The sequence below is a fragment of the Nycticebus coucang genome, chromosome 7 (genome assembly GCF_027406575.1).
Source record: "Nycticebus coucang isolate mNycCou1 chromosome 7, mNycCou1.pri, whole genome shotgun sequence".
NCBI lineage: Eukaryota > Metazoa > Chordata > Mammalia > Primates > Lorisidae > Nycticebus > Nycticebus coucang.
In genome coordinates, this window is record NC_069786.1 from 134,055,570 (window position 1) to 134,074,931 (window position 19,362).

The following is a 19,362-nucleotide window of genomic DNA, read 5'->3' on the forward strand; positions in this document are numbered from 1 at the left end:
TCCACGTCCTGCTCTGAAATAACCCCCAGTGGGTAATCATCTGGAATAGCAACAGCGCTACGGGGAGGGGCCAGGTACTGTCTTCTAGATAGTGACAGGTGCATGGATTGCCAGGCAGGAGAGGCTGATGGCCAGGTGGCAGGAAGGCCACGGCTTCTCAGCACCATGACTTGGCATGATGAATGGGGTTTCAATCTCCCTGCAGTAGGCACCTAGGCACGGAGAAGACCCACAGAGCTGCCTAAGGTCCCTGCCCACCTCCCCTCACATCCAGGCAGGAGCCATCACCTGCCATCATTAGAAGGCTGCAGCTAGAGAGACCATTCATTGATTGCCCATGCGGTAAGCCCTGTAACAGTTCTTTACTGGGCTGTCCCTACCCTGACAAGGTAGGTGCTATGGTCCAAATGCTGTTATCCCTCACCAAATCCATATACTGAAACCTAACCCCCAATGGTACAGTATTCAGATAGGGCCTGAAAGAAGTGATCAGGTCATGGGAGCAGAGCCCTTGAATGGAGTCAGTGCCCTTAACAAAGGTTTCAGGGAGGCTTTTTGTCCTTTCCACAATGTGAGGCCCCACCTATGAGAAAGGGGTCCTTGCCAGACACTGGAGCTGCTGGCACCTTGACTTTGGACTTTCCAGCCTCCAGAACTGTGAACAATAAAGTTCCGTTGTTTTACAGAAGCACAAAGGGCCTAAGACTGTAGGTGTTAATATTTCCCTTAAAAAGTGAGGACTGATGTAAAGAGAGGACCAGCCCACTCAGCACAGCACCAGAGGAGAACAGTGCCCGTAGATGGTGATAGGGACAGTCACGACATCACAGGACCATCTGAGGACCAGCAACATTGTTTTTGGTGGTTTTTCCCTGGCAGTGAACAGCTGATGGGGAAGGGACAGGAACCAGAATTCAACATGGTGTCTACAGCAGTTGTTTTTCAACCTTTTTCATCTCATGGCACCCTTGAACTTATATTTAAACTTCCTTAGCACACTTAAAATATGTTGATCAAGGGCAGCACCTGTGGCTCAAAGGAGTAGGACACCAGGCCCATATGCCTGAGATGGTGGGTTCAAACCCAGCCCTGTCCAGAAACTGCAAAAAATATATTGATAGATAGATAGATAGATCAAAAAAAAAAAAAGAATGGAAGAAAGAATATGCTTACTGCGCTTCGAACTTCTTTTGAAAATAATTTAATGATCTTTAAAATTTTTCAAGGCACAAGATCATGACACTGCAGCACACCAGTTAAAATCACTGGCCTAGAGGCTGTAACGCACCTTTAGCCAGCCCCTGGACAACACCCCACCAGGGAGAGTGAGCAGGGTCAGGAACTGGACCCTGTTCTATACACTCAGCCATTACACTAGCTAAGCAGCCAGTGCATCTGATCCCCAGCGAGGCTGTAAAGTTGAGGAAGATACGGTCAGCGCCTGCTCTTCCCAGTAGACCTGAAATGGAAAATTGTAAGTGTTAATAAGAGGTTCTGATGAACAACAGGGAGGAAGGAACAGGCCTTGGGAGTTGGGGAGACTTCTTCCAGAAAGGAAGGCACTTAGATGTAGCTTTGGATAAAGAGTCAGGCATCCCAAGCCAGCCACCAGGGCAGAGGCCACATGTGTCTCCTTACAGCTGTGCTCTGAACTGTAGCATGTCCAGAGAGCAGTGTGGACGCACAGTGCAGTGAACAGAGGCGAGATGAGCAGCCTCCACGAGGCCACGGCAGCTCCAGAGGTGGTGGCTCAAGGTTTCCCATGAGAAGCATTACATCACCTAAGCAGAACAGATCGAGTGGTGTGACTGTGGCACGGGAGATTCAGTCCACAGATACTCCCTAGTGTCCGCGTGTGCTGGGGGCAGCTGGCCTCTGGGAGCTCAGGGATGAGCCAGGTCACAGTCTGCCCTGCTGACCACCAGAGTCTGCTCAGTCATCCTGACCAATCTTACCTGGATCTGCCCTCCAGCTCAGACCACTGGACTCAAGGTCTTTTCTCTGCAAAGTAACCTCCAACTGTTTTCCTGCCTCAGCTGGGTCCCCTTCCTTTTCTCCCCTCATTCAGCTTCCAGGTTATCTTCCTAAGAACCCAAACCAATATGGTCACAGCACTTGGCTGGAAATACATCAAAATACCTGGGGATATAGGGGGGTTCACGGCTGACTTCTGTATGGCCCCTCCCTCCCCCACCACTGCTGTCTAACCCTGCAGGTGCAGCTCTCCCTGAAAGCTGACAGCCAACACGCGGGACCAGAAGGCAGGAGCTTTTGAAACCTCACCTAATGCTTCCATTTATTTTTAAATCCACCTCCAGGGTGTGGACAGTGAGCTTTTCCAAGTACGTACTGAGAGAAGCAGCCTAGAAGCTGAGGACCCACCAGTGAAGTGACAAGTCTTTGCTCTCAGGAGGAGGGCACCGGTGTATATCCAAGCGCGTAGAACACGCGTATAAAGACAGAAATGCACACATCACGCACAGTGAAGCCAGGGTCACAAGGCTCGGCGGTGGTGGCAGATCTGAGCGCACCTGGGCCTGACCCCAGAGCCCGGCGCTCACCCCGCCAGTGACATCTTCCACTCCGACTCCCTGGGAGATGGGAGTCGGCAGTCTGAACCTTATCCTGCAACCTCTCCTCTGCGCAAACCGGTCTCCACAACCCAAGCTCCTGAAAGCCTTCCCACCACGCCGGGTCCCCACTAGCTGTGTCCTCTGCCCTGGGGCGAGTCGTTCCAGGACTGACCCCCCCAGGCCAAGCAATCCTCAAGGAGGTCCAACCCGCCTTGCTCCGGCCCCGCCTACTCGCGCCCCTGGTCCCCCAGGATCCGTGTGCCTGGCCCTGGGCATCCTGGTGTCGTCGCGCTTTTCGTTTACTGCCTCCCCGGGAGGTAGTTCCCGACCCTCGGCGTCTTCCCAGGTCCCTTGGTCCCCGCGCCCGCCCCAGTTCTCTCGCCAGCGCTGCTGCGGGTCCCCCGCGCCCCCGCGTCCCCAGCTGCGCCCGCTGACGCCATGACGCCGCGGCGGAGGGAGGGGCGGACGGGCCGGCCTGGGCGGGCGCGAGCGGCGGCGGCGGCGGGCGAGGCGGCCGATGGACATGGGCACGCAGGGCTCGGGGCGCAAGCGGCTCCCCAACCGGGAGCGGCTGTCGGCGGAGGACGACGCGCTTAACCAGATCGCCCGCGAGGTGAGCTCGCCGGCGCGCGGGGGCGGCCCGTTATGCGGGCGGGGCGGACGGCGGTGGCCCCGCGGCAGCTGTCAGGCGTCCGGCCGTCTGTCCAGCCATGCGTCCGGCCGCAGGCGGACTGGGCCCGGCAGGTCTCGGGCAGGGGCGCGGGGCCCCGGCTCTGGGCCTGGCTCCCATCTCATCTTGGCGGCCTGCGGACTGGGCACCGGTCCTCAGCCTGGGGACAAGCCTGCGACGACGCCTGTCACTGCTAGCCCTCCCCCTTCCCGGCCTCCCCTCGGGAGAGGAGCCGGGGCGCTTGCAGCCGCACTAGATGGCCCCGGGGGGGGGGGGGGGCGAGCGCTCGGTTTTGTTGTGCTGCATGGAAGGAGGACAGACCCTAAAGGCCAGTGGACGGTCCCCGGAGGCCACATGGCCCAGCCGAAATGGCCCGAGTCGTGTAGGTGACCATTCGCCATCGATTCATCGATTGTCACGCGAGGTGCAGCTTGGAGATGAACTTGGGGATTTCTGTGAATCCTGTTTCTGGACTGAGCCTGAAAATGGGTCCAGGCTCACGGAAAGGTTTTCACTCAAGTTTTCGGAACCGAGTTTATTATAAGGGAGATCTCATTCGGTAATGAACTTTAGTGTAACAAATTGAAAGCACACTAGGCTGGATCTCTGTACGGATGTCTGCCTTTATTTCTCCCACAGGGATTCTACCTTAAGGCCAGACAACATAGATGACATCCGGAAAGACGTACAGAGGCCAGGGAACAATAGCTTTGGGGAAGGAGAGCCAGTGGGTTGGGGCCCTGGGTGGACCCTTGGGTACCCTCTGCGTTGTGGGCCAGGTGCGTCTAGGCAACCCTCCTGCTGAACTCTCTTCGGTATTGGGGAATGATAGAGTTACTCTATGAGGCCCCACCGGCCTCACTGCCTCTCTCCCCTGCGCCTCTGCAGCTGTCCTCTGCCAGTGGCCTCATCCTCAGGCCCACTGGTGGCACTGTCTTCCATGTACTATTCTCATATGGAAAAACTCCCAGGCAATTTAGGCTGTGGTGTCTGGTTGCATCACCAAATATTTATTGGGGTCTCTCTACTCTATAACCAGTGATGAGGTGTTTGTAGTTGTAAATACCTGAGTTTGCTTTCATGGACCTGTGGCAGTCAGTCGGTTGTTGGATATTGAATAAATAAAGATTTTCATTTTACTCTGTATGAGACAAATGGGCTTTCCAGGCAAACTCCTATTCATCCCTTGAACCCCACCATAGATGCTGTGTCCTGCCCAGGCATAAGTCTCCTGGCCTCCACTGGGCTCCCCAGTTCTTGCTCCCTACACCTGGTGTGGCAGCCAGGATGCCTTGTCATTATTTCTTCACGTGTAGCAGGTGACACCCTGGCGGGTAATGTCTCCCTGTTATATCCCAAGAGCTCAGCTCAGTGCAGAGCCAGGCACATAGTAGGTGCTTGTCAGGGTGTGTTGCACTAGTAAGTACAAAGCATTCAAAGGACCTTTGGCTAAATATAGATGTTTGCTAAAAATAGTAGGTTGAGTAGAACTCACCCTCCACCCCCATGAAGACAGCCATTTATGTGTTTATTTAACCATAACACCAAACAGGTGTTCCCTGGGAGGGCCAGAGGTGACCATGAATCCTGGGCCTCATCTTGGTTTAGTGGTTACAGGACAAAGGAACCAGAAGAATGAGAGTCCCTAAAGTCTGCCTCTTATCTGCTGCCTTTTATAAAAATAGATTGAAAGGCAAGGCAAGGGAATGCTCCCAATTGACAGCCCTGAGGCCCTGCCTCCCCCCAGGGAAATGCAGCTGGCAGTTACAAAGATAGACTTTGGAGTCAGCACTGGGCTTTGTCACTCCACAGTTCTCCCCTAGCTATGCCATCTTGGGAAAATGAGTTACTCAAGATCTTCTGAGCCTCTGTTCTCTCATCTCTAAAATGGGAAAGAACGACCCCCCTGGGCTTTCATGGTTAAAGAAAATGGGTAGTACATAGCAAAGTACTTAACTAGGCTCTGGGTAAATAGGAGAGCTCCCTCATACTCCCTCCAATAAAAAACAAGCATGGATGCAGTTGTTATAAGTAGTAAGTGGCACGTATTAACAGGCTTGCAGGAAGCAGGTGCAACATTTTGTTTCCAATTCTATTTCCCAGCTGTGAAAATTAAACTCACTATTCAAATAGCAAATATCTGCTCATTGAGTCTTTAAGTGTCTTAAGTTCAGTACTTTCTCATTCACTCATTGACTCAACAGATATAAGTCCTGGTACCCAAGTCCCTGTGTTGGGTAGATGGGGAGCCAGGCAGGAGCCTGACAGGGATCTGCCCCCCAAGAAGCTGGGGCAGAAAGGGATGGGGTCTGTAGATGGGTGATACTAACAGAAGACGGGAAGTGACCTGATACACAGGCCCGGATAGCGAGTTCTGAGAGTTTAGAATGAGGGGGGATTGCAGCCAGCCGATGGGATCAGAAGCAGCTTCCTGGAGGAAGTGACACTTTCAGTTCTTGAAGGATGTATCTATTAGTCAGGATGCTTGGCTGCCAGGACAGAAACCCTGACCGCACTGGCAGGTGGAACTGTGCTGTCCTGAAAGCAGAAAAGCCCAGACGCAGGGCAGGTTCCCCGCCGGCCTCACTGCCTCTCTCCCCAGTGCCTCTGCAGCTGTCCTCTGCAAGTGGCCTCATCCTCAGACCCACTGGCCGCACTGCCTTTCAGGAGCTTCCCTATCTTTCCTGGGGGCTCTCCCCTCACCCCAGAGCTAGAAGCATCTCCCTGCCACTGCTGCACGAAGCTCTGTGGCTAGGGGCCTGCCACCAGCCTGGGGACAAGGCAATGGATCCCACCATGAGAAATCAGGCCCCTGCCAGAGCTGGGGAGCCAGCTTGTCCTGAGGAGGTATGGGGGCCTGAATGGGGAACCAGGGTGCCCTGAAAAAAGCAGCAGGATGGACTTGGGTCAGACATCCAAGAATGTGCCTCCAGAAGGATTAGTGGGGAACTCTGAGCCAAGTTCACCCTGCAGGCAGGTGGGGCCCAGGGTGAGGGTGAGAGTGAGAGCTGGGCAGCCCGCAGGAGCAGGAGGCTGGCTGGCGAGACATTGGAGCGATACGTTTTTGCTTCTGCAGTGACATCAGGGCTTAAACTCCAGGCCAGTTTACTGTAAATGGAGCTGTTCTTTTAAAACATACTAGATGCATTAGCGCCCTTGGTTCTTTCTTCCCATGGTGTCACAGTGGAATTCAGAAGAGATGTTTGTCAGGAAGCCGGTCCAGTGAGCACTTTGAGATGCTCATTAGGACAGCAGATGTGAGCTGTGCTTCACATCTGGGAGACAGGTTCCCAGAACACACAGACTTTTCTTTCCTTCCACGTTTTAGAAGCATCCCAAATTCCCATTGAGCGCTCTGCCACTAGTGAAATGGTATCACCTTCACCGTGCCCGGGGCAATTCCTTCCTCCCACATGAAGAATGCCTCTCCTGAGACAAAAGCAGCAGTGTGTGCAGGCTGCGTGGGTGCAAAGCTGTGAGTCCTGCCGACGGTGCAGTGAGTTTGTCGCTCCTGCCTGGCCCCATGGGTGTTCCCTCCTCACTCAGCAGGGCAGTGTCCTCTGAGTGTTACCTGGAGTCTCCTCTCCAAGCCGGTCCAAGTGGACTGGGTCTTCTGGCCCTACCGTTGTGGCAGGCACATTGCTGTCCCACTCTGCTCCCCTCTGCTGGCCCTGAATTGACTTCCTGGACTATTCAAGGGTCACCACCACCCCCGTTCACTATAGAAAAGGCTGCGCAGAAATGGCTTGTGGAGGAAGGGCTTACGCCACCTCCAGGGCAGCCTGCGGCCCTTGACATGTCTCAAGATAAAACCAATGCTGTCGGTGCATTTGGTGCTCCAGAGCTGGGAGGTCAAGCTGGGGGGTGACTCCAGCCCAGACCACCTCCTGGCCAGGCCTCTCCCCCACCCCGCCCACCTCCTTCACACCTTCCTGGGACAGGGCTCCCAAGAAACCACTCCCAGCCTGCCTCCATGCTATGGGCTCCACTTCTTGGGAACCCCATGTGAGTCTGTCCCCCTTTTTTGGACAATCTGTGAATACAGAGCATTTTAATCCTGCGTCTCTCTTTCATTTTACTCCCCTTCCCCAACCATCCTTCCAAATAACCATCACATACCAGCTTGTGTGGAGGAGCCCTGCCCCGTCCTCATGACTGCTCAAGCACCACACCCGAGTGTCCTGCCCACGGTCTGTCTCAGATAGCCCGGAAATCTGGTTCAGATCCTTCTTCAATTCACTCTTCCCCAGCAGCGAGCTGACCTGGCTTCCTGGTACTGGGCACTGCAGGATGAGCCCGGCTGTGAGGACCACACTCCTGGTCTCTCCACACAGGCCCTCCTTCAGAGAGGGGGACCTTAGGCCAGCGTTTACCTGACTGCAGTTTAAATAAGGGACTTGCCACCATAGCCTGTTCCACTGTGGAGGGTACAACTTCACCTCCATGCCCTTTTTCTCCATGAATTTGCTTTTCTGAGGCTAGTCAGCAGATAAAGACACACAGATGCTGACTGGAAGGTGCGATCCGCTGTCATCAGTGGTTTGCAGTCAGGGCCAGTGTCCCGCCCCCTCCTTCTACAGGAGTGGGGACGGGTGAGGGCAGAAGACCTGGCATGTAGAGAGCCACCTGCTCCAAATCCTAACACGGCCACCAGAGCCACCGGGGGACACTGCTCTGCTGCTTCCCCCAGACAGACACTCATCTTGGCAGATCTCTGAGAGGCTTTAGGAAGGCAACACAACCAGCATTACAGATTTTTATCACAAAGTCTGAGGCATTGGGGACACAAACACTGTGCCTGTGACCTTGGGCTGTTGTTGTGATTCTCAGAAGATGCTTCTGGTGGGAGAGGGAATCAGAAGACTCAGCTGTTTCTATCCGAGAGCTTGCTATCTCCCCGCTTCCTTTCCTGGGGGCTTTTTTAATGTACATTTTTTTTTTTTATTGTTGGGGATTCATTGAGGGTACAATAAGCCAGGTTACACTGATTGCAATTGTTAGGTAAAGTCCCTCTTGCAATCATGTCTTGCCCTCCTGGGGGCTTTTTAATGCCTGCAGGCTCAGGGCTTGGGGCGGGGGTGCACACACAGAAGACAGAAGAGGCTGTGGGGTGTGAGGGAGGTCAGGGGACACAGGCTCTAGCTTGCCTGTTGCCTGTGTGCCCAGTCAGAGTGTGGGACAGGAAAGGAGAATGGGAACCCGGGTAGCCTCTGAGCCCACGGTGCGCAGATCCTCTTAGAAGCTTCACTCCCATAATGAGTTTAAATCCTAACTGAAGAGCAGGGTATCTGTCTTTGGCACCGAGAACATGGGCTCAGAGATGCTGAAGCACTTGCCCAAGGTCATCTAGTAACTAAGAGGTGCTAGCTCATCACCCAGGCTGTGTCTTGGATCAGTTCTGAGGCTCCATCCAAGACTCAGTTCCTGGCCATGCCCTGCGCGCAAGCTGACTTCACCCCAGCCTGGACCTCATTGTCCTCAGCTGACCTCTGCACCATCAGGGATAATGTTCACGACACGGGAGAGAGTCCCAGGTTCTTCTCTGCCTCACTGTGTCTCTCAACTTCCTTGCCCATCCTTTCATCTTGAGAAATTCATTTTTGTTTCATCAATGGGTTTTTACCCCTGCCCTCTCTTCCCAGGCCATTCCCCACACAGCAGCTGGATGGTCCTTTTAAAATGTGTCAGATCATGTCACTTCTCTGATTAAAACTTTCCAATGGCTTCTCATTTCACTGAGCAAAAGCCAAGTCCTCAAATGGCCTGTGAGACCCTAAATGATCTGGCGACACTCTCCGTGCCCATAAATAATTTGCACACGTTACCTGTGGGCTTATCAATTCTAGGTGCATCATCTGGCGTCCTGCGCTGAGGACGGGTACTTGGCATTCTTGGACCTGGCTCAGGCACACCTCCCCCTTTTCTTTCTCTTCTCTGTCACACACACTGTGAGTGCATCATGGTTTTGGGTCATGTGCATGTTCACAGGCAGAATGACAGACTGGTTAAGGGTACTGGTGCCAGAGTCAGATTTTCTGGGTTCAAATCCTGACTGTGAACCTTATTCCATGGCCTAGGGAAAAATTACTTAACCAGTTTGTACCTCACTTCCCCTGCAGGCAAGATGAAAAATTTAAGACTATACTTCTCATGGGGTGATTATAAGGGCAAATGATATATTTGACAGAAAGCTCTCAGAGCAGTGATTGGCACAGTAAATGCCAGTGACAATGCTAATTTTGGCCCAGGGGTCCTCAAACTTTTTAAACAGAGAGCCAGTTCACTGTCCCTTAGACCGTTGGAGGGCCGGACTAAAGTTTAAAAAAAAACAACTATGAACAAATTCCTATGCGCACTGCACATATCTTATTTTGAAGTAAAAAAACAAAACGGGAACAAATACAATCACACCACCTCATGTGGCCCACGAGCCATAGTTTGAGGACCCCTGGACAGTGTTGCTTACAGAGCCAAACAGTGCACTGAATATTTCTTATACAACCTTTTGCTTCACTTAACATTATTTCATTTTTTCATTGCTTATCTGTCTATATCTTTCATATCTAAATCTTCACAAATCTTTCAACAGTAAAACAAAATAGAGAATCCATAACAATAATGTTTTCTGTATGATTAAGCAAATTAAATAATGTATCAATTCCATTTTATCGCCACACACACACACAAATCCAGCATGCAGAGACCCTTGTCTTCCTGATCAAATCTGGTCAGGTGCTCTCTGGGTTTGCAACAGCTGTCATTTCCTTTGTCACAATTCTGAGAATTCTTTTTTTTTTTATTGTTAAATCATAGCTGTGTACATTAGTGCAATCAAGGGGTACAATCTGCTATTTTCATATACAATCTCAAATAATCTCATCAAACTGTTCAACGTAGCCTTCATGGCATTTTCTTAGTTATTGTATGTAGGCATTTATATTCTGCATTTAGTAAGTTTCGCCTGTACCCATTCTAAGATGCACCGTAGGTGTGGCCCCACCCATTACCCTCCCTCCACCCTAACCTCCCCCCTCCCTTCCCCTCCCTTGGCCCTTTCCCCATATTCTTGTGCTACAGTTGGGTTATAGCCTTCATGTGAAAGCTATAAATTAGTTTCATAGTAGGGCTGAGTACATTGGATACTTTTTCTTCCATTCCTGAGATACATTGCTAAGAAGAATATGTTCCAGCTCCGTCCATGTAAACATGAAAGAGGTAAAGTCTCCATCTTTCTTTAAGGCTGCATAATATTCCATGGTGTACATGTACCACAATTTGCTAGTCCATTCCTGGGTCGATGGGCACTTAGGCTTCTTCCATGACTTAGTGATTATGAATTGGGCTGCAATAAACATTCTGGTACAGATGTCTTTGTTATATTGTGATTTTTGGTCTTCTGGGTATAAACCTAGTAAAGGAATTATAGGATCGAATGGCAGGTCTATTTTTAGATCTCTAAGTATTCTCCAAACATCCTTCCAAAAGGAATGTATTAGTGTGCATTCCCACCAGCAGTGTAGAAGTGTGCCCTTTTCTCCACATCCACACCAATATCTCTGGTTTTGGAATTTTGTTATGTGGGCTACTCTTACTGGTTAGGTGATATATCAAAGTAGTTTTGATTTGCATTTCTCTGATGATTAAGGATGATGAGCTTTTTTTCATGTGTTTATAGATTGTGCGTCTGTCTTCTTTAGAGAAGTTTCTCTTCAAGTCCCTTGCCCACCCTGAAATGGGATCACGTGTTCTTTTCTTGCTAATACATTTGAGTTCTCTGTGGATTCTGGTTATTAGACCTCTATTGGAGGTATAACCTGCAAATATTTTCTCCCATTCTGAGGGCTTTACTTACTATGTTCTTGGCTGTGCAGAAGCTTTTTAGTTTGATCAGGTCCCAGTAATGTATTTTTGATACTGCTTCAATTGCCTGGGGAGTCCTCCTCATAAAATATTTACCCAGGCTGATTCCTTCAAGAGTTTTCCCTGCACTTTCTTCAATTATTTTTATAGTTTCATGTCTTAAGTTTAAATCTTTTATCCAGTGAGAGTCTATCTTCAGTTGTGGGTCCAGTTTCAATCTTCTACAGGTTGCCAGCCAGTTCACGCAGCACCATTAGTTAAATAGGGAATCTTTTCCCCCACTGAGTGTTTTTAATTGGCTTGTCAAAGATCAAATAACGGTTAGTAGCTGGATTCATCTCTTGGTTCTCTATCCTGTTCCAGACATCTACTTCTCTGTTTTTGTGCCAGTACCACGCTATTTTGATCACTGTTGATTTATAGTATAGTCTCAGGTCTGGTAGCATGATTCCTCCTGCTTTGTTTTTATTTCTGAGTAATGTTTTGGCTATTCGAGGTTTTTTCTGATTCCATATAAAACGAAGTATTATTTTTTCAAGGTCTTTAAAATATGACAATGGAGCTTTAATAGGAATTGCATTAAAATTATATATTGCTTTGGGTAGTATAGACATTTTAACAATGTTGATTCTTCCCAGCCATGAGCATGGTATGTTCTTCCATTTGTTAACATCTTCAGCTATTTCTTTTCTTAAAGTTTCATAGTTCTCTTTATAGACATCTTTCACGTCCTTTGTTAGGTATGCTCACAAATATTTCATCTTCTTTGGCACTACTGTGAAAGGAATAGAGTCCTTGGCTGTTTTTCGGCTTGGTTGTTGTTGGTATATATAAAGGCTACAGATTTATGGGTGTTGATTTTGTAGCCTGAAACATTGCTGTATTCCTTGATCACTTCTAAAAGTTTTGTAGTAGAATCCCTAGTGTTTTCCAGATATACGATCATATCATCTGTGAAGAGTGGATTCATCTGAAGAGTTTGATCTCTTCTGACCCTATGTGGATACCCTTGATTGCCTTTTCTTCCCTAATTGCAATGGCTAAAACTTCCATTACAATGTTAAAGAGCAATGGAGACAATGGGCAACCTTGCCTGGTTCCTGATCTAAGTGGAAATGATTTCAATTTAACTCCATTCAATATGATATTGGCTGTGGGTTTGCTGTAGGTGGACTCTATTAGTTTAAGAAATGTCCCTTCTCTACCGATTTTCTTAAGTGTTCTGATCATGAAGGGATGCTGGATATTATCAAAAGCTTTTTCTGCATCAATTGAGAGAATCATATGGTCTTTATTTTTTAGTTTGTTTATGTGCTGAATTACATTTATAGATTTACGTATATTGAACCAGCCTTGAGACCCTGGGACAAATCCCACTTGGTCACGGTGTATAATTTTTTTGATGTGTTGCTGGATTCTGTTTGTTAGGATCTTATTGAATATTTTTGCATCAATATTCATTAGTGATATTGGTCTATAATTTTCTTTTCTTGTTGGGTCTTTCCCTGGTTTAAGGATCAAGGTGATGTTAGCTTTATAGAATGTGTTGAGTAGTATTCCTTCTTTTTCAATATTTTGGAAGAGGTTTAGTAATATAGGTAGTAGTTCTTCTTTAAAGGTTTGGTAGAATTCTGACTAAAGCCATCTGGTCCTGGATTTTCTTTTTAGGGAGATTTTGTATAGTTGATGCTATTTCAGAACTTGATATAGGCCTGTTCAACATTTCCACTTCGTTCTGGCTAAGTCTTGGTAGGTGGCGTACTTCCAAGTATTGGTCGATTTCTTTCAGATTTTCGTATTTCTGAGAGTAGAGTTTCTTGTAATATTCGTTAAGGATTTTTTGAATTTCTGAGGGGTCTATTGTTATTTCGTCTTCGTCATTTCTGATTGATGAGATTAGAGATTTTACTCTTTTTTTCCTGGTTAAGTTGGCCAAAGTTTTATCTATTTTATTGATCTTTTAAAAAACCAACTTTTGAATTTATTGATCTGTTGTATAATTCTTTTGTTTACAATTTCATTTAATTCTGCTCTGATTTTAGTTATTTCTTTTCTTCCGCTGGCTTTGGGGTTGGAATGTTCTTCCTTTTCCAGTTGCTTGAGATGTCCCATTAAGTTATTAACTTTCTCTCTTTCCGTTTTCTTGAGGAAGGCTTGCAGTGCTATAAATTTCCCTCTTAGGACTGCCTTTGCAGTATCCCAGAGGTTCTGATAATTCATGTCTTGATTGTTGTTTTGTTCCAAAAATTTGGTGATTTCCTTCTTAATCTCGTCTATAACCCATCTATCCTTCAGCATAAGGTTATTTAACTTCCATGTTTTTATTGAATTCCTGTTGTTATTGAATTCAACTTTTATTCCACGATGGTCTGAGAAGATGCAAGGAATAATTTCTATTTTTTTTTACATTTGCTGAGGTTGGATTTGTGGCCTAGGATGTGGTTGATTTTCGAGTATATTCCATGGGCTGATGAGATGAAAGTGTATTCAGTTTTGTTGGAATGAAATGTTCTGTAGATGTCTGTTAAGTTCAGATGTTGAATGGTTAAGTTTAAATCTAAAATTTCTTTGCTTAGCTTCTTTTTGGAGGATCTATCCAGCACTGCTAGAGGGGTGTTAAAATCTCCAACTACTATGGAACTGGAGGAAATCAAGTTGCTCATGTCCGTTAGAGTTTCTCATAAATTGAGGTGCATTCTGGTTGGGTGCATAAATATTAATAATTGAAATCTCATCATATTTAGTATTGCCTTTAACAAATGTGAAGTGTCCATTCTTATCCTTCCTTATTTTGGTTGGTTTAAAGCCTATTGCATCTGCTAATAGGATTGCAATGCCTGCTTTTTTCTGCTTTCCATTTGCCTGGAGTATAGATGACCATCCCTTCACCTTGAGTCTATATTTGTCTTTTAATGTAAGATGCAATTCTTGTATGCAGCAGATATCGGGCTTGAGTTTTTGTATCCAGTCAGCCATCCTGTGCCTCTTTAGGGGACAAGGGACAATTTAAAACATTCACATTAATTGAGAATATTGATAATCCTTTCGAGGGTCCAGTAGACATTTTTAATCCTTTTGCAACTGTGGAAGTTGGCATTTGATCAACACTTTCTGAGTGGGTTTACTTTTGTGGTGGAGGATTACGCTGGTCTTTATGGAAGATAGGTCTGAGAATATCCTGGAGAGCTGGTTTAGTTATGGCAAATTTCTTCAACATGTGCATGTCATTAAAGTATTTAATTTCACCATCATAAATGAAACTCAGTTTAGCTGGATACAGGATCCTGGGTTGAAAGTTATTTTGTTTTAGGAGATTAAAAGTCGATGACCATCCTCTCCTAGCTTGAAAAGTTTCAGCAGAGAGATCTGTAGTTATTCTAATATTCTTCCCCTGGTAGGTGATGGTTTTCTTTCATCTGGCTGCTTTCAGAATTTTCTCCTTCATATTAACTTTAGTGAAATTGATTATGATGTGTCTGGGGGATGTCTTATTTGGGTTGAGTGGTGCTGGAGTTCTGAAAACTGTCTGCTATCTGAATTTCAGAATCTCTTGGCATGTCTGGAATGTTCTCTTTCATAATCTCATGCAGAAGAGACTCTGCCTTGTCAAGCCACTTCCTCGCTTTTGGGGGTCCCTTATAAGATGAATATTAGTTTTCTTTGAATTATCCCAGAGCTCTCTGAAAGAGTGATCTGTTTTTGCCTCCATTTCTCTTCCTCTTTGAGAGTTTGGGAGCGTTCGAAAGCTTTGTCTTCAGTGTCAGAAATCCTTTCTTCTGCTTGCTACATTCTGTTATTGAGCAATTTGACTGTGTTCCTCAGATATTTGAGGGTTCAACTTCTTGTCTGAATGTGTCAAAATCTTTGGTCATTTGGTCTTTGAATTTGTTGAATTCTTGAGATATCTTTTGGGTTACTGCTTGGAATTCTAATTCGATCTTATTTGCTATTCAGATTCTGAATTCGATTTCTGACGTCTCAGCTATTTGTTTGTGCATGGGATCTTGTGCTGTGTCTGCCCCCATTGATCCTTGGGGGAGTTGATCTGCTCTGATTATTCATATTGCCTGAGTTTTTCCCTTGATTTCGCCTCATGATTGTTTTTCATCATTGCCTCTGGCTGTCCTCAGAGTTGGGGAGGTGCCTCTCCAAGATTAGACTCCAGCAGGATCACTCTATTGTTGCTGGATCTTTGTAGGGAGTGGCCCTGTGTAGTTCCTCTGGGGCTGCCCCAGCCAGGGAGTTCTGGTTGTGGGAGCAGCTCTGGGTTATGACACACCCGGATCCAGCAACAGGGTGGGCGGGGGGTGGGGGTGTGCACACGGTTCTGGGTGTGCCTGGCGCCCAGTGACTTTGGCACAGAGAGTCCAAGGCTCCAGCAGTCTCTGGCCAGGAGAAGGGCTCTGCACAGAGGCAGGAGTGTTCCAGAGGGCATGCGGCTACCAGAGTCCCTGGCCAGATGAGCAGGCTGGTGTGGAGGCAGGGAGGATACAGGAGGGGAGACACGGGGTTGCGCAGCTTCTGGAGTTCCTGGTCAGGGCGTGTGGAGGCCTAGCGGGCGCAGCTCTTACCAGGTTCTGGGCGGGGGCAGATTGCTGATTGTGCGCAGCTCTTACGGAGGTCCGGGCACCGGTACATGGTACATGTGGTGTTTTCACGTTCTTGAGATACTTCATATAGGATACTGGTCTTCATTCCAACCACACTGCTACTACATGACCCAGCATTTCCGCTCCTAGATGTTTACCTTTAAAATGCCATTTATTCTATGAATATTGTCTTGAAAGAAGTCAATTTTGTCTCTTAGATCAAAATATAAACCAAGTGTTAAATTGTGTGTACATACTGGCTCCAGGGGTGGAGGAAATCACCCCTCATTTTCCACTTCCACACAAAAATGCAGCATAAGATTCAAAGAAGTCCTGAATCCCAAATTCTAGCAGGATTTTAAATCGTAGAATCGTCAATACCAGCGGACACTTTCGGGTGTCTGCAGTGCTCCACAAAGCCAAGCTACACCCCGCTGCCCCACAGCTGAACTTCAGCCCGGTCTTCGCCCACATGATGACAACCTCCACCATGATTCTGAGAATTCTTTTTGCCACTTTTTTTTTCAGTTGTTTCCCTATTTCCTGGATGCTATATTGTCTTCTTTCTTGGATTGCTATCTCATTTTGTTGGAACACATCCTTCAGTAGCTTTTTGAACAAGATTGCCTTTCATAAGTATCCACATGTCTGAAAAATACCTTTATTCTACTATTACACTTGTTGATGGTTTAGATGTGTATAGAGTTGTAGGTTAAAAATCGTTTTCCAAAGAATGATGAAGAACTTGATGTATTGTTTGAAATAATTTTCAGTATGTTTCACTAATTGAAAAAAGCAATATGTAGGGCCAGGTGCAGTGGCTCATACCTGTAATCCTAGCCCTCTAGGAGGCTGAGGCAGGTGGATTGCCTGAGCTCATGGGTTCGAGACCACCCTGAGCAAGAGCGAGACCCTGTCTCTAAAAATAGTTGGGTGTTGTGGTGAGCACCTGTAGTCCCAGCTACTTGGGAGGCTGAGGCAAGAGAATTGTTTTAGTCCAGGAGTTTGAGGTTGCTATGAGCTGTGATACCATGGTACTCTACCTAACAAAATGTCTAACAAAGTGAGACTGTCTCAAAAGAAAAAAAAAAAGCAATATGTAGATAGTAAAAATAGTGTCAGTGTGCTGGTCTTCATGTGAGAAAGGCTGTAGTTTTCTTGCATTTGCATTAAAAAACACTGACAGAACACACAGTAAAGGGTGTGGGCATGCAGGTGGAAGCAGCCTTGGCAAGAATAACTTTTCATACTCTTTTGGTATTTGAACCATATGACTCTAGTCAATAAAATAAATTGATAAATATAAAAAAATCTGGAAGACCAAGGAGAGTGGATTGCCTGAGTCCAGGTGTTGGAGGCCAGCCTGAACTAGAGTGACACCCCTGTCTCTAGAAATAGATGGTCATTGTAGCGGGCACCTGTAGTCCCAGCTGCTAAGGAGGCTGAGGCAGGAGGATCTCCTGAGCCCCGGAGTTTGAGGTTGCTGTGAGCTGTGACACAACAGCACTCCACTAAGAGCAACAATGTGAGACTGTCTCAAAAAAGAAAAAAATTGAAAAACTTAAATTTAGAATGATTTTTCTACCACAATTTTAAGGTATTTTCCTCATTTTATTCCAGCTTTTAGGATTGTTTCAAGAACCTTGATGCCTTATATATTTTTAGTATGTTGTATGATGTCCACTTTTTCTCTCTAGAAGGTTTTAGTATCTTCTCTTTATCCTCAGTGTTTTGGGGGTTTGTTTCATGCTTAATGGGCATTCACTGAGTTCACTAAGTCCAGAAATTTATATCCTAAAATTCTAGGCAATTGTCTTTTTTTTTGTTTTTTTTTTATTGAGACAGAGTCTTACTTTGTCACTTCGGTCGAGTGCTGTGGTGTCACAGCTCACAGCAATATCAAACTCCTGGGCTCAAGCGATTCTTGTTCATCAGCCCCCCAAGTGGCTGGGACTACAGGCACCCACCACAACGCCAGGCAGTTTTTTTGTTATAGTTGTCATTATTGTTTAGCAGGCCTGGGTCAGGCTTGAACCCACCAGCCCTGGAGCATGTGGCCGGCACCTTACCCACTGAGCTACAGGCACCCAGCCAAGGCAATTGTTTTGAATTTTACCTTCCCCTCCCCATCACATTCTCTGCTCTGTCTGAAGGGAGATCCGGTAGGGTGGATGTTCCTGAGTGTTAGTCTGCGGTGCTGGTCTAGGGAGATCCTGTTGGGTGGACATTCCTGAGTGTTAGTCTTATAGTGCTGCTCAACGGAGATCCGGTTGGGTGGACGTTCCTGAGTGTTAGTCTTATGGTGCTGCTCTAGGGAGATCCTGTTGGGTGGACATTTCTGAGTGTTAGTCTTATGGTGTTGCTCTAGGGAGATCCGGTTGGGTGGACATTTCTGAGTGTTAGTCTTATGGTGCTGCTCTAGGGAGATCCGGTTGGGTGGACATTCCTGAGTGTTAGTCTTATGGTGTTGCTCTAGGGAGATCCGGTTGGGTGGACGTTCCTGAGTGTTAGTCTTATGGTGTTGCTCTAGGGAGATCCGGTTGGGTAGATGTTCCTGAGTGTTAGTCTTATGGTGCTGCTCTAGGGAGATCCAGTTGGGTGAACATTTCTGAGTGTTAGTCTTATGGTGCTGCTCTAGGGAGTCCTGTTGGGTGGACGTTCCTGAGTGTTAGTCTTATGGTGTTGCTCTAGGGAGATCCGGTTGGGTGGACGTTTCTGAGTGTTAGTCTTATGGTGTTGCTCTAGGGAGATCCAGTTGGGTGGATGTTCCTGAGTGTTAGTCTTATGGTGTTGCTCTAGGGAGATCCGGTTGGGTGGATGTTCCTGAGTGTTAGTCTTATGGTGTTGCTCTAGGGAGATCCGGTTGGGTGGATGTTCCTGAGTGTTAGTCTTATGGCGTTGCTCTAGGGAGATCCGGTTGGGTGGATGTTCCTGAGTGTTAGTCTTATGGTGTTGCTCTAGGGAGATCTGGTTGGGTGGACATTTCTGAGTGTTAGTCTGTAGTGCTGCTCTAGGGAGATGACTCAGCTTACCTTCCACTGCTTCTGCTAAGTTCACCTGTTCTATATTTAATTTCTGAGAATTTGTTTTTTGGCTGTTGTTCTTTGTTACTCTCATGGCATCCCTTTTTGATTCACAAGTGTAGTGCCTTTTCTTCTTGCTCCAAAGATACCCACTGTGGTTTTTATTGTTGTTGTTCCTTCTGTTTTCTTTCTTTCCTTCTGCATCTTGGTCTGTTTTTTCCTGTTTCTCTTTCTCCTTTGTCTTTTTGGCCTCTGTCTTTCATGTTAGACTTTCCCAGATGTGTGGTGATATTTGGCTATGGTTCCATATTTGAGAGTGAGGCACTAAAAATCATAAATTTGATTTGAGCAAATACCTTGAGGGAAGATGTCATGAGGTGTGAGCAGGACATGCCACAGGGGGAAGTGGGTTGTCTGAAGTGTGGGTCCTGGATGTTGGTTCCCCAGGGTGGGGGCACACAGCCCTGATTTTCACCCAGCCCCTGCCTTTAAGGCTAGTGCCTTTGACCACTGTGTTGGTGTTGGGAGGAAATGTTGCTTCATTTTAACAAGCCAAACACTTCTTTAATTTATTGCCTATAGGTAGTTTTGTTTTTGATTAAGGGAGTGGTAGGGATTGAGAAGGAAGTTGGAAACTAATCTCAGAC

General features: G+C 47.1%; 1 protein-coding gene across 42 annotated transcripts in view; it reads left to right on the plus strand.

The window, feature by feature from the left end:
- The first annotated feature begins 2,986 nt into the window (after positions 1–2,986).
- The window catches only part of LRRFIP1 (LRR binding FLII interacting protein 1), a 156,360-nt gene continuing 139,984 nt past the window's right edge, over positions 2,987–19,362 (plus strand). For 27 of the 42 annotated variants that reach the window (XM_053596608.1, XM_053596612.1, XM_053596610.1 and 24 more), the window contains exon 1: positions 2,987–3,186. In XM_053596608.1, the coding sequence (XP_053452583.1) occupies positions 3,091–3,186 (96 nt within the window). In that variant the 5' untranslated portion in view covers positions 2,987–3,090. The remainder of the gene's footprint in view (positions 3,187–19,362) is intronic. The other 15 variants (XM_053596588.1, XM_053596596.1, XM_053596595.1 and 12 more) reach the window with 6 other exon arrangements.